Below are 13,511 nucleotides of genomic sequence, written 5' to 3'. Positions count from 1 at the left end.
TAAGCTCACAGTAGTGCATCATATCGAAACCACAGGACCTCCCGTCGCTGCTAAAGCACGACATCTTGCCCCAGACCGCCTACGAATTGCCAAAGGAGAAGTCCAAAATATGATTGAATTAGGCCACATTCGTCCCTCAAAAAGTAACTATGCATCACCTTTGCATATGGTTCCTAAAAAATATAGCAAAGAATGGTGTCCTGTAGGAGATCAAAGCGTCCTTAATGCACAAACGATAAAAGATAATTATAACATTCCTAATATTTTAGATTTCACTTCTGAACTCCATGGCTGCAAAATTTTCTCCCTCATTGATTTAATTAAAGCTTGTCATCAAATCCCTATACACTTGGATGATATTCACAAAAGTGCTATAATTACCCCCTTTGGATTATTTAAAAGCTGTCGTGACCTTGCAGTTGGTGGTTCCTTGATGCAACTCAACACAACCAAATGGGAACCAATTGCCTTCTCTGTCGAGCTCACCAACAGTCAACAAAGATTCTCCACCTATGATCGGGAACTATTTTCCATTTACACTACTGTGAAGAGATTCCGGCACATGCTTGAAGGTCGAGACTTTATCATTTTCACTGATCAAAAGCCTCTTATATATGCATTCAAGCAAAATCTGGAGAAGTGCAGCTCATGCCAGTGGCGCCAACTTAATTTCATTTCTCAGTTCAGCACAGACATTCGTCATACCAGTGGTGTAAATAATACAGTTTCAGATGCATTATCCAGAATTGAGATAAACAACATCTCAAATTTCTCATTTCTTGACTTTGAAGCCTTTAGTCATGCTCAAAAAGCTGATGATTTACAAAATCTGTGAAACACCAATCATTCACTGGAAATAAAGTCCATACCCAGCCCAGTGTCAACAACAGAACTCATCTGTGATGTATCAACCGGAATTCCAAGACCTCTTGTGCCAGCATCTTTTCGTAAAATAGTGTTTGACCATTTTCACAACCTCTCTCATCCAGGAATAACAGGATCCTGCAAGTTAATTTCTGCTCGCTATATATGGCCCAATATGAAAAAGATTATTAAAGATCGGGTAAAAAGTTGTGATGCATGCCAGCGATCCAAAGTTCACAGGCATACAAAAACACCTCTGAGTACATTTGTTACACCAGATGAAAGGTTTTCCCATCTGCATGTGGATTTAATAGGACCCTTGCCTTTTTCTGAGGGCAAAATGTACTACCTCACCATCATCGATAGGTTTACCAGATGGCCAGAAGTGATACCCATTGCTGATATGTCAGCAGCAACAGTATGTAGAGCCTTGTTCAAAGGATGGATATCCCGCTTTGGATGCCCTTCTACCATCACCGCAGATCGAGGTCACCAATTTAAGTCCTCTCTGTTCAGTGAGCTCACACAAATTATGGGAACAACAAGAGTTCACACTAGAGCCTTTCATCTCCAAGCAAATGGCTTGGTGGAATGTCTTCACAGAATCTTGAAAAATTCTTTAAAAGCCTGTGAAAACCCAAGATGAACTAAATCATTACCAACAGTTCTCTTTGACATTCAAGCTGGTGTTAAAACTGACATACAAGCATCAAGTGCTAGTCTTGTGTATGGAACTTCACTAAAACTTCTGGCAGATTTATTTTCCCAAAGTGTCCAAAACACAACTCCATCATATGTGCAGAAACTCCAGGCACAAATGCAGCAGTTAAAGCCATTTCCTAACCAAAATCACTAAACAAAAATATTTGTGCACCCGGAATTGAAAAAGTGTACATATGTCTTCCTTCGTGTGGACAAAATAACGCCACCCCTCACTCAACCATATACAGGTCCCCACAAAGTCATAAGTCGAAGCAACAAAGTAATAAAAATATCCATAAATGGCAGACAAAGCAGTGTTTTCATAGATAGAGTGAAACCTGCATTCATATATAATGATGAAGTACTTCAAATTCCTCATGAGCATGAATCTAAAGTCCCAGAAAACAATAATGGGAACTCTGTGAACCATTCAAAAAACACAAAATCTGGACGAGTTGTGAAATTTTGCAAGAGACTCATCACAGAAATTGGTTAACTTGCTCATAATTACTCATGAGTTATTTCCTTTTCAATATTCATCACATCATGTTTAACCTCAACACAGTTTCAGAACCGAAAAGCTCTTATTTTCATTTATTTATGTCAATTATATTCAGCCTGTATTACTTTATTTTGTTTTCTATTTTTATTTAATTTCATGTATGTAAATGATTTCAGCAACTGACAAGCCAGCATTCAAATTCCCTCTTGTTTATGCTAGTTTTGTATAAATACTGTTCTCTCACTTCGCTTGTTCACTGGGGGGATACTCTTGTTGTGGTTTATTCTATTAGAAAAAGCCTTTAAAAAAACTTCCTACCAATTTAACCCCATTTAACCCAGCTGAGAGATGGCAGCACGTGATTACAGAGTACAAATTTCTCTTCTAAGATTCTCATAAAGCAAAGGCAGTCAGTTGTCAAACGCTCGGGGATACGCACATGTGTAGCTTGGAAGTGCAGATGAAATAAATGTTGTTAAGTTTGAAATTTTGTATCTAATTTGATGTTCATAATTTATTATCGTCAATTCTTAAGAAGTAAACTTTATTAGAGACATTAGAAAAATCTCCAAAAAAAGTAGAGAGAATTCCTTTGCTTTAAAAGAATTAAAAACAAAATTGAATAAACAAAATACTTCAGTGAAAATTGTTTTAATTTAAATGTTAACTTTTAAACAAATAATACATTAAATTAAGAAGTAGATGATAAACCTATTTAGAACCTACAAAAGGAAATTAAGAACTCCTTCCACTGTCATTAGTCTAAAGTCTAAATTTGAGATGCAAAATAGAATGATACGTAGATTTTTGCCATTTTGGTATCATTGGCAAAACTAAAAAATGTATGCTTCTCTCATGGCAGAGCATTTTATATGGTTGTATTCATTTGCACATCAGTAGTTTTTTTTAACCGAGTATATAAATATCTTTGTAGTTATGCATTCATATTTTTCTGCCTGTACCTGTGTTATCTCATTCAACAAAATATTTTGTATGTGTTTCATTATGATAATACATTAAAAAAAATTTTAGATACTTTTGGCATTGGCAAAGCTTCATATTGAGTCCCATGATATCGATGCTGCTCGACAGTACTGTGCAACTGTTTTAAGTAAGGACAGTGAAAATATTCCTGCTGCTGTGGTAAGTGAAATTTTTGCAATTTAATTTTTTCTCTTTTTAAACATGATTCTATCTTGTGTGCATTAATCACATCATAATGCAAAGATCAAGAATCCAGTATGTTTTCTGTCTAACCTGGATTCACATAATGACATTGCATAATACAAATCACTAAGATAATTGGAAAAATGATTTATTTAATGGTCAGATGTAATGCAAGTGATTTTTAAAAACTGCAAGTGAAACATTAAATACAGAGAGTGTTTATACATTTTTAGAACAGTTTCAGGGCCATTTATTTAAGGTTTCAAATGTAAAGAGTTATTTTTTAAAATGTTCAATCTGATAGCCTTTCTCCTAGATTCTAAATCTTCATCATGGTTCCCATGACAGAAGGGGTATTGATTTCCGTTCCTCTTTCCCTACTTTCCAAAAATCCATCAATTGTTAAGGGTTTGAGCGTAGAAAGAGCTCTTTCCAAGAGAACAGATGCACGATAGTCCATTGGTGAAACGTCAGGGAACTTCGCAGGAATGCATTGAAATGGTGTGTGTGTATGCAATACCTATATCAGTCTTCATTTTTTCAAGGAATACAATGGTACCTTTTTTAAGTATGACATGTTGCTTTTCCTTGATGAAGTTTCATTCTTTTAAAATCATTGGAATAAAGAAATGGAATTTCTTCTTTAACTATCAGACTTAAAACTTTCTTTTGAAAGTAGGAGTTGATTTAACATTTTTTACCACAGTTCTTTTTTTAAATTTCTCGTTGTAAAAGAAGCCTGTGACAATCATAAACCCCTTACTGAAACTTTCTTTGCATTGACAAACCAAGTTTTTACATTTTTTCCTTTCGTTTTCAGAAATAAATGCACCTCTTTTGTTGGAGTCATTTAGGTAAACCCATGCTTCATCAAGGGTCACAATGTATTTCCATTATTTCCTGCTAAATAGTTTTCATGCAGGGTTCTACAAATTGTTCTGCATTGAACCACATGCCTCAACAAAGGCTAGTGAACATTATGTTTTTAGTTTTTTTTAAGTTGTAAAACTTAGTTTATTATTTTTTTATTGTTTGTGCAGAAGTATTTAAAGACTGCAGTTGATTTCTACATTGGTGAATTTTCTGTAGTTACCAATGATTTAACTTTAGAAACATTAGAGGCAGTACATACATTTTTCTGGTATTTATTTCCATGTAGAAGTAATGACTGATGGTTTTTCCCTTTTGATTAATAATGTTGCTTATTTTACACTTCGAAATTTTAATACCATTTCACAACTTTTTGCAGTATTTAATAGGAATATTTATTTCTATCTTTGGAAAGCACAAAAACATATATTTCGATCCACAGTTTATTTGCATTTGACATTTTGAAAGTAGAATAAATTTAAAAGTAGCAGATGATATTTTTCATTTCAAATAATTAGCTGTTGCCAGAAATTTTTATTTCAAAATATTTGCTTTTTTAAAATTCTTTGTTGAAATCTTTCTAAAAATGTGTAACCCTCTGTTTAAAACCTCTGTATGTTTAAACCTCTCCTTTAGTCTATTATCACCTTACATCAAAATGCCTTAAAGGAAGGGGGAAAAGGAATTATTTTAACTTTAAATCTTTAAACACTCTAGTTTATCATTCTTCCCTTTCTACTTGTTATAGTTGGTGAGCAAAAGGAAAATGAAGTGATTGTGTGAAACTTTAATGCTGTTACTGCTTGAAGATAAGCAGCTTGATTACTGCTTGAAGATGCAAGGGTGATTGTGGTTAAGATATAGCCAGAATTCTGGATTTTTGAATCTCCCAAATCCGAAATTTCCGGATTTGGAATTTTTGTAGATTCTGTACTTGGTAAATCTGTAAAATAATTAAAAAATTAAATAAATAAAAAAAACTCCCTTTTTAAAATTTGTTTTAGAGCAAATATATTTCTCAGTGATTATATAAATGTAAAGCTTTTAGACTATATAAAACTCATTAAGTGGTTGAACTTTTTGCCTGAGTAAACTAAATTTGTCTTAAAAAAATATTTTCATTGTTTGTCTTTATCAGAAACAGAAAAAAACTGATATTGTAAAGTTTTGGGCTGAAATATTCTGACTATTATACATTCCAGTATTGATAAGACTGATTAAATCTATTTAAACTTGTTTCTGTGGAACCATTGTTTGAATGTCTGAAGATTAAATTCTGTGCACATAGAAACTAATTGTTATTTTACAAAGTTACGAATGAAGCTTTTGGATTAAAAATTTCCTGTGATGACTATTGGTAAGCGTTTTAAGAATGATTTATTGCATAACTGGACAGCTTATCAAATTTCTTTACAGTCCTTGAACACATTTTCTTCTTTCTTGCTGTTCCTCATTTCCAAAACCTGTTATTATGCATACTGCAAGTTCTAATTTAATATTTAAAGAGTGCACTTAAAAGCAGCAGTCTGCATCCAAATATTTTGTTGATCTTACTGAATTTTCAGTTATTAGCAAAGAAAAATATAAACACAGTAGTTCCCAGAAAGTACCCCCCCCCCAAAAAAAAAGGCAAGTGCAGCTTAGCAATTATTTAAAAAAAAAAAAAAATTGAGAAACCAAATAGATAGAACTGTGTGACTTGATGTAGTGAAACATTAGTTAATTTGTAATTAATCAAACAAAGTTATACTCTTTGCTTTACTAGTGAATATATGTGTTTCACTGCAGTATTCACAATTATTTAAAATTATGTTGAATTTTTACTGCACAGTATTCTTCAGGATTTTTTAAATAGGATTGCATTCACCCTTGTTGTTAGCAAGAATGATTATTCATTTTCCTATGCTCATCTGTAATTCCATGCAGTTTTCTTTAATCTTGAAAAGAGCAAATGGAACATCTTTCGGGTGAGCTGATGCTGTAACTCCTTTGTGCCTCACAATAATGGTTGTTAACAATACTTTTGTATATTTCATAGCATATGAAAAAATATACTAATTTTAGCTGCAGCCATGGGTTATGAGGGTTTTTTTTTTTTTTTTTTTGTAATAATAATGATTCCAAGTATGTACAATAAGCTATTCCATATTATTTCAGACTTAAAATTTTATGCTTCAGATGAAAATTTTTGTATTCAACCGAATCATTAAAATTTAAAATTATTGAAATTAAAGTTAAAATTTTACTTTATTTACTTCATGTGCTGCACTATCATATGTTATTCATGTCATATATTGCATGATATAACTATCATGTGTGCACATATATTTATGTGAGCTATAGCTCTGATGTATTGAGTATGGAATACATTTCTGTGATTTGAATATGGATTTTGAAAATTATTGAATTGCTATTTCATGCTGAATAATTTGTACTCAAATTTTTGTAGTTATTGGCTGATATGATGTTTGAAGCTGGTGATCTACAGTCTGCAAAATTTCAATTTCAAAAGCTTCTTGATATAAAACCAGGTATAGAGTTTGTTTTCTCAAAAACTTACATTAAAGTTTCAGTTTAACTTATTTAATTACTCTTGAAAGTGTATTTTAAACTTTAAGTTTGTCCCTATAGTAATTTTAAAGCCTTTATAAAATTATTCATGATTATGAAAAGTTAGTTTTAAGTGTACATATTCATTTATTTATTTTATTTGAATTTATATGCTTATTGTTGGAAAGTTTTCACATTCATACTGGATCTCAATTAAAACATTGCTGTCTGGTATCAGCAAAATAAATTGTACATGTTATTAAATCTTCATATTTATTTCATTGCTGTAATATTTATAATGCCCTACTTTTGTAGTAAGTATGGTTACATGCCAGGAATAATACATGCACTGGTAGAGTTTTGTGAAATATACTGTTAGTGTTAAAAGTCAGATATATTTCCAAGTAAACAGACCAGATGAAGGAAAAAATATTCTTCAAATGTTAACAATTTGTGAATGATAGCAGCTAAAGATGATTCATTCTCCTTATTGTCATTCTCATTTTCATTTATTCAGGAATAGTTAGTATACAAGGTGTTCCCACAATGTAACTGGACAAATTAGAAGACCAAATGCTAAATAAAAAAGTGTAAAAATAAATGTATGCTTAGAAAGAGTGATATCTCAATTCTTGTTAAAGTCAGTTTAAACTGGTTATTTTATTGTTTACATATCAAAACGCAGCAGTCTTTTTCAGTTACCTTTTTTCCTGCCAATGCCAGACACTTGCCTATAAAGCCATTGGGTGCTCCTAAGGCCAAAAGTGGTGGCCATTTTATTGTGGAGGTACCTAATGGACTGCCACGTCTTATGAAGGGACAGATAGTTTTACACCCATGCCTTCTCCGGGATTTGAACCCAGGCCCTTTGGTGTCGCAAGGCTCCCCTAACCACTATATCATCTGGGCAGTGGCGTAGCGAGCAGGGCAAGGGGGTGCATGATGCCCCGGGTGCCGCTCGTAGAGGGGCGCCAAGTGGTCTACAAACAAGATTTTCCGGAAAATTTCAGTTTTTATTTTGATCGATTTCTGGATAATATATTTAAAATTAATAACTATTGTAATATAATTAATTATTTATTTTTCTTGATTTGTCTGATAAAATGTGTAATAAAATGTTTGCAGTACATCAGCCAAAACATTCTTTCTGACCACTTTATTTCTCCAAAGTAGAGATATATTTTTATTTTTTTAAATGAAATTCACGTATATCTCCCACTTTTTATTTTAAAATGATAACACGACCTTGTCTCGAATTTCTCAAACATATCCAGTTTTCAAAATCCGATTCCATAATCTGGAAATGACATTTTGGGAAAATCGTAATGCTTCCACTACAATTGATTGCGTTTGACTCTTCTGTAAACGCCTGATGGCCTTCCTGGCTACCGATTCAACTAAGTCATCTTGCTGAGACATCGCATATTCACTGCTATGAAGCATTCAACGCATGTCAATTGTTTTTAATCTCCTATTACAAAAGGAATACTGCAGGTCGCTCCTTACTCCTTATCTAAAAGGCATAGTTTTCGACATCACAGACTAAATTTGCATATTCCCAACTTTGTAAATGTTATAATTTTCCTTTATAATCTCTTATATTTCCTTTTGTTCAAAAAGGTTGTCGATTATATGGTTATTTCATACCGTACCCACAATATCCTCTAATTGTTTTGAGCAGTGAATGTGACTGCATGACGTTACTCCCCAGTAGAAAAGAAATGGAACCTAAAACTCCACTACAGATCTATAGAGAAAATGTTTTTCCAAACCTAAGAGTCGCACTTCAAATACTACTTACTATTTCATTATCAAATGCTAACTATGAACACTCACTCAGCAAATTAAAATAAATTTTCACATATTTACAACCAACGATGGGAAAAGATCCCCTAAGTCATCTAGCATTTTTAAGTGTGGAAAGAGAAAAATTTAAAAGGGTCGACTTTCATGAAGTAAATAATAAATTTGCTTCATCCAAGGTAAGAAAACTGTATACATAGCAATTAAGTGTACTCATGTATTATATTATTATTAATAAAAATAAGTGCCCGACCAAGTCGAGGTGTACGTGATTGAAGTGAGATGAGGGCAAATTAAAATTTTTAAGTTGGCTGGTGGTGTGTCTGACAATTTTAGATCTTTGGCACTCCAAGCAGGATCGTGTCCAGTTGGCTATGCCCTTTTGTGTGCTTGGCCATACGAAACATTGCTGTATCAGTTTCCTCGAAGCCTTGATGCCAGGATGTGACAGATGATGTAACTGACTAAAAATGGCATGGCGAAATCCGGAGGGAACATAAGGTTGAAATCTTGAATCCTGAGCATCACAATAAAGTGATTTTCCAGGTGACAGCTGCATAGGCTGCAAGTTGAGATTGGTGAAAGATTTGCTTTTCAAGAGGGTTTGTAGTTCTGATTTTTTTGCTGACACAGATAGATGCATTTCCGAATCCAAGGCTAGTGTAGTTAGGTAGTGACTATTCTTAATATATTTTTGAGTATTTTATGGCAAATTCAGCATTTTATTATTATTTGCATTATTTTCTTATTACAAATACATTATATACTAAAAGTTTTTTGGGGGGGGGCGTCAAAAAGGTATTTTCCCCCGGACGTCAGTTATGCTTGCTACGCCACTGCATCTGGGCAGCCTTTTTCATTTACTCAGAAGGCCATGAACAAAAAATTTGCTTTGAGGAGGAACAGCATTATAACATTAAAGTTTATTACAATTTAGGTAAATCTGCTACCGAAATGTTAAAGATGATTCGTACAGTATATGGTCATGCATCATTTTCAAGAACGCGAGTGTTTGGTACAACTGCTTTAAGTGTGGTCACGAAAGCACTGAAAATGAGCCAAAGATAGGCCATCCATCAACTTCAAAGAATGAGGAAAACGAGAAAAATTCTTTGATAAGCTAATGCAGGTGTAATAACTCGGCAACTTCCAGACATGCTTGGAATAAGAAAACAAAGCTGCCATTTAATTTTAATTGAAAATCTGAAAATGAGGAAAGTTTGTACTCAAATTTTGCCTCCAATTCGGACAGAACAGTGAGAAGACAGGAAAGGTTTTTCTGAAGATTTGCTGACAACTGCGAGATTGGACAATAATTTCGTAAAAGTGTATATAGTGGCAGATGAGACCTGGTATCTACAATATAACCCAGAAACAAAAATTTTAAGTCCACAGTGGAAAAACTTTCTTCTTCTGTACAAAAAAAAAAAAAAAAAAAAAAAAAAAAAAGGTCAAAATTAAAGACTAAGGTGATGCTAATTGCATTTTTTGTTTACAAAGGATTTATTCACCATGTATTTGTCCCTTAATATTTATCAATCAATCAGCATTTTTACGAGGATGTGTTTTAGCGATTAAGAAACAGGTAAGGCGCATTAAGAATGAACTTTTATATTCTGGGCAATGATTTCCTTTGCATGACAATGCTAGGCCCCATGCAGCATTATCTGTGCAACATCTTGCTAAGCAGAGATAAATCACACACTGTATTCCTTGTCATTCTTTTCTTCATTCCAAAGGTTTCCTTGTCATTCTTTTCTTCATCAAATAATTCTTGAAGAATGCGAGCAAAATCAGCTGGTTGCATGTATTTTTTTGCCATGAAAACTGATATAAAATTTACAGAGCCAAATGTATTCAAATTAAAATAATACATGGCAGTTAATAACACAAAATTGCAAAATATTTGAGAAAAAAAATATTTTTCAAATTTTCACCCACGAACATGCGCATGTCGTAACTTTAACAAAAAAGCTGCCATGTTAGCACAAATGCCCAGTAAAAAAAAATCAAATGACTTCCTGTTGGCACATTCCATGATGTGGGGAAAGGTAGAAAAGAGGAATAGAAATGACATTCAGACGTCTCAGCTTCAATATGCGAAAAATGTGCATTAAAAACTGAATTTGTCTTAACTTTTGCACACCTTACTTTGCAAATTAATTGTGTATGTATGAAAATACTGGAATAGCTATTGGAGATCTTTTAGGCAAAGTATCAACCTTATGTTTGGCATAGATTTTAATTAAAGTTCCACTGATTTCGAAGGCAAACAGGTACAGGTCTCTCTTCATCAGGAGCAAAGAATTCTGCAAAGAAGAAAAGAGCCAATGGTTATATTAATACTGAAAGCAAAGAAGTAAAACAAAAGAGAAGGTAGCACCATCTATCTGTCCACAGAAATAGTAAATAAACTAAGTTAATAGAATTTTGAAACTGTTGGAAAGGACTATATTGGAGTTAAAGTCATTAACTAAGCAAGATAAATTAAATGTGTTAACGTGAAAACCTACAAGAAAATCCAATCGCATTCGCAAAACATTATCTTGCTTAGTGACAAGATAATTTTTTTGTGAATGAACTTGACTAGAGGATCTGTTAACCACTAATCTTTCTATTTATTTTTCCTTTTTTGTACTATTAGACGAATCAGGCCAAAGAATTTCTTCATGCCTTTTTGTGTAACAGGAGACCTTAAATGTTTTAGGCGTTGTTATGCAAGTCACTGAGGTTTGACCATTGTACATAATTCTTTGCAAAACAATTCAAACAAGTCATCTACAAACATCAGGCTACAAAGTCACATCGATATGGAAGTGCAGTGACCCGACGATGATCTTCAAACATTTGTAGGCATGGTTGGAGTATCAGTCTGATATCAATAATTGTCATCATTATGAAAAACAAGTAATTCACTAGAACATAATCACCATTGTCAACTTTAGAATTACTTGAAAAACTGCCACCTTATACATCTTTTCATCTATCAATAGAGTAAAGTCATTATCACTAATATAAACACAAAGTAAATTCAGTATGTGGCATCTAAGGGCAGTGTGTAAAAAACACGAGTTGTCTTTGCATCGGTCCATAACAGATGGTATGCAAAATACAAGTAAATTAGTGATCCATTCATAATGTCTTAATATAAGCAATAACCTCTTACACTGGTTTTGCTCTAAGTGTCCTAAATGTTATTGTAGATTCAGTTTTATTTGGTTCGTTGCTTCTTAACAGCTGTTCTATTAGTCTGCTAAATCTTCTATTGGAAGTGTTTTACAATTTTCAAGGGCACTGATTAACACCTTGATGGGTATTACTTCTAGGTTTTATCTCTATTGATGCATGCACGTGAGAATTTTGAAATTTATTCATGGCAAAGCTTACACCAGCTGTGATTCAGCATTCATTCATATTTTGATAATTCTATCCTGTATATTGTTCACCTAACTTAGTTCCATGATTAATTTGTCTTTCCTTGACGCATTTTGCATACCTTTTCCTTTATTCAAATTTTAAAACCTAGTTTGATCATGTGACATTAATCTTATTTCAACATGGAAATTATCTAAAATGTTGGATAGAGTTATAAAGCCTCACCTGCTGCATTCATGATATATGAGAGGTTAAGACTGAAGCAAAGTCGACCAAACTGTGTATGTCATAGTAAATCTAGAATAAAAGAAATTTACTGTTTACATTTGATCTTTTTTTTTTTTTTTTCCGTTTTTTTTTTTTTTCCTTTTCTTTTCTTTCTTATTTTTTCCTTTTCTCTCTCTCTCTCTCTCTTTTTTTTTTTTTTTTTTTGTGTGTGTGTGTGTGTGTGTGTATCCTTGAATGTTAAAATTTTCAATATATTTGTGCTTAATGTTTATTGTATGATTTAATTCAGGTATTTTATTGATATTTAAATGCCTGCCTTTCGTGTTATCTCATCATATATTGTTACTGAAAATAATACATCTTGACTGCAGAAGAGTTATTTTATGTATCTTTTAAATTCTTTGTAGACTTTTTTGAAGCTATAGCTAGATACATTGAGGTGGTGCGGAGGCTTGGAAAACTCGATAATGCAGAAATGTGCTTAAAAAAAGCAGAAGCAGCAACATCAAATGTGTCAATTGATCATGGCTATTATTATTGCAAAGGACTTTATGAATGGTGCGTGTAATTTTTAAAAATATAATTAGGTAATAAAAAAGGACTTGAATTATTATTAAGGATTTTAATAAATTAGTCAGTAGGAAACTGAATGAAAATAATTTTGATATTCAGATCTCCATTCTCAATATTTAAGTTTGTGATATTCATTTAAAATATTTCCCACATAAAGTTAGCTGAAATAATTTTGCTAAAGCATTGCATCTAAGAAATTCCATATTATCTAAAATAATAAAAGTAATTTGTAAAATAATAAAAGTAATTTGTAAAACATATATGTGGTGTGTGTTTAGTATTAATATTAGAGTGATTCTGAGGCCTTTTCATTGTCTGTGCTTGTGATAAACATTTCTGACAGTGGTCAGGAATAATCACAGAGGCAACTACATTAGTTGTTATGTATAATTAAAATAACTTCCTTGGCCATTTTCAACAAAACTGTTGAATTATGCATGTTTTCTGCATGTACACTTGCTGAATTTTTACTTTTGCTCTGTTTAGATTTATAAATCAAAATGTGATTATTTATTTTAAACAGGCTGCTTAAAACTTTTTTAAAGATCAGTATACTATGAATACCTTAATAATTGTGTCATACTGTGGCATGATTTACTAACAAATATAAAAAAAAAAAAAAAAAAAAATTGGGAATAGTTTACAGCATTTGATTTGACTTTTTGCTGTGTCTTCTGCACTAAGATATGCCAAGAACTAGCTGATTTTAAAGCTACAGTTTGAGAGTGAAAATTAGTATGGCTTGGTATATGAGACAGTTCTTTTAATTGATAAAATGTATAATTATGATTTTGTTTATGTGAGTGATATAAATGCATTTTATGAAAATGGCTCAAAAAGTATTTTGTACACCTTCCTTTTTTTAATCCAAATTTAA

The 13,511-nt window shown here is 32.4% G+C and overlaps 1 protein-coding gene across 4 annotated transcripts in view; it reads left to right on the top strand.

The window, feature by feature from the left end:
• LOC118181851 (tetratricopeptide repeat protein 21B-like) overlaps positions 1 to 13,511 on the top strand; it is a 226,943-nt gene that overhangs the window by 167,182 nt on the left and 46,250 nt on the right. For all 4 annotated transcript variants that reach the window (XR_015039192.1, XM_085809770.1, XM_085809769.1 and 1 more), the window contains exons 26-28: positions 3,101 to 3,211; positions 6,555 to 6,636; positions 12,469 to 12,619. Coding sequence is in view for 3 of the 4 variants with exons in the window: in XM_085809770.1 (XP_085665896.1) it covers positions 3,101 to 3,211; positions 6,555 to 6,636; positions 12,469 to 12,619 (344 nt within the window). In the remaining variant the exon portion in view is untranslated. The remainder of the gene's footprint in view (positions 1 to 3,100; positions 3,212 to 6,554; positions 6,637 to 12,468; positions 12,620 to 13,511) is intronic.

Source organism: Stegodyphus dumicola, chromosome X2, assembly GCF_044657685.1.
Source record: "Stegodyphus dumicola isolate Sdum_Otavi_A_Nest chromosome X2, ASM4465768v1".
NCBI classification, from domain to species: Eukaryota; Metazoa; Arthropoda; class Arachnida; order Araneae; family Eresidae; genus Stegodyphus; species Stegodyphus dumicola.
The sequence above is the reverse complement of the archived record's forward strand: the minus strand, read 5'-3'. Positions and strand labels throughout refer to the sequence as shown.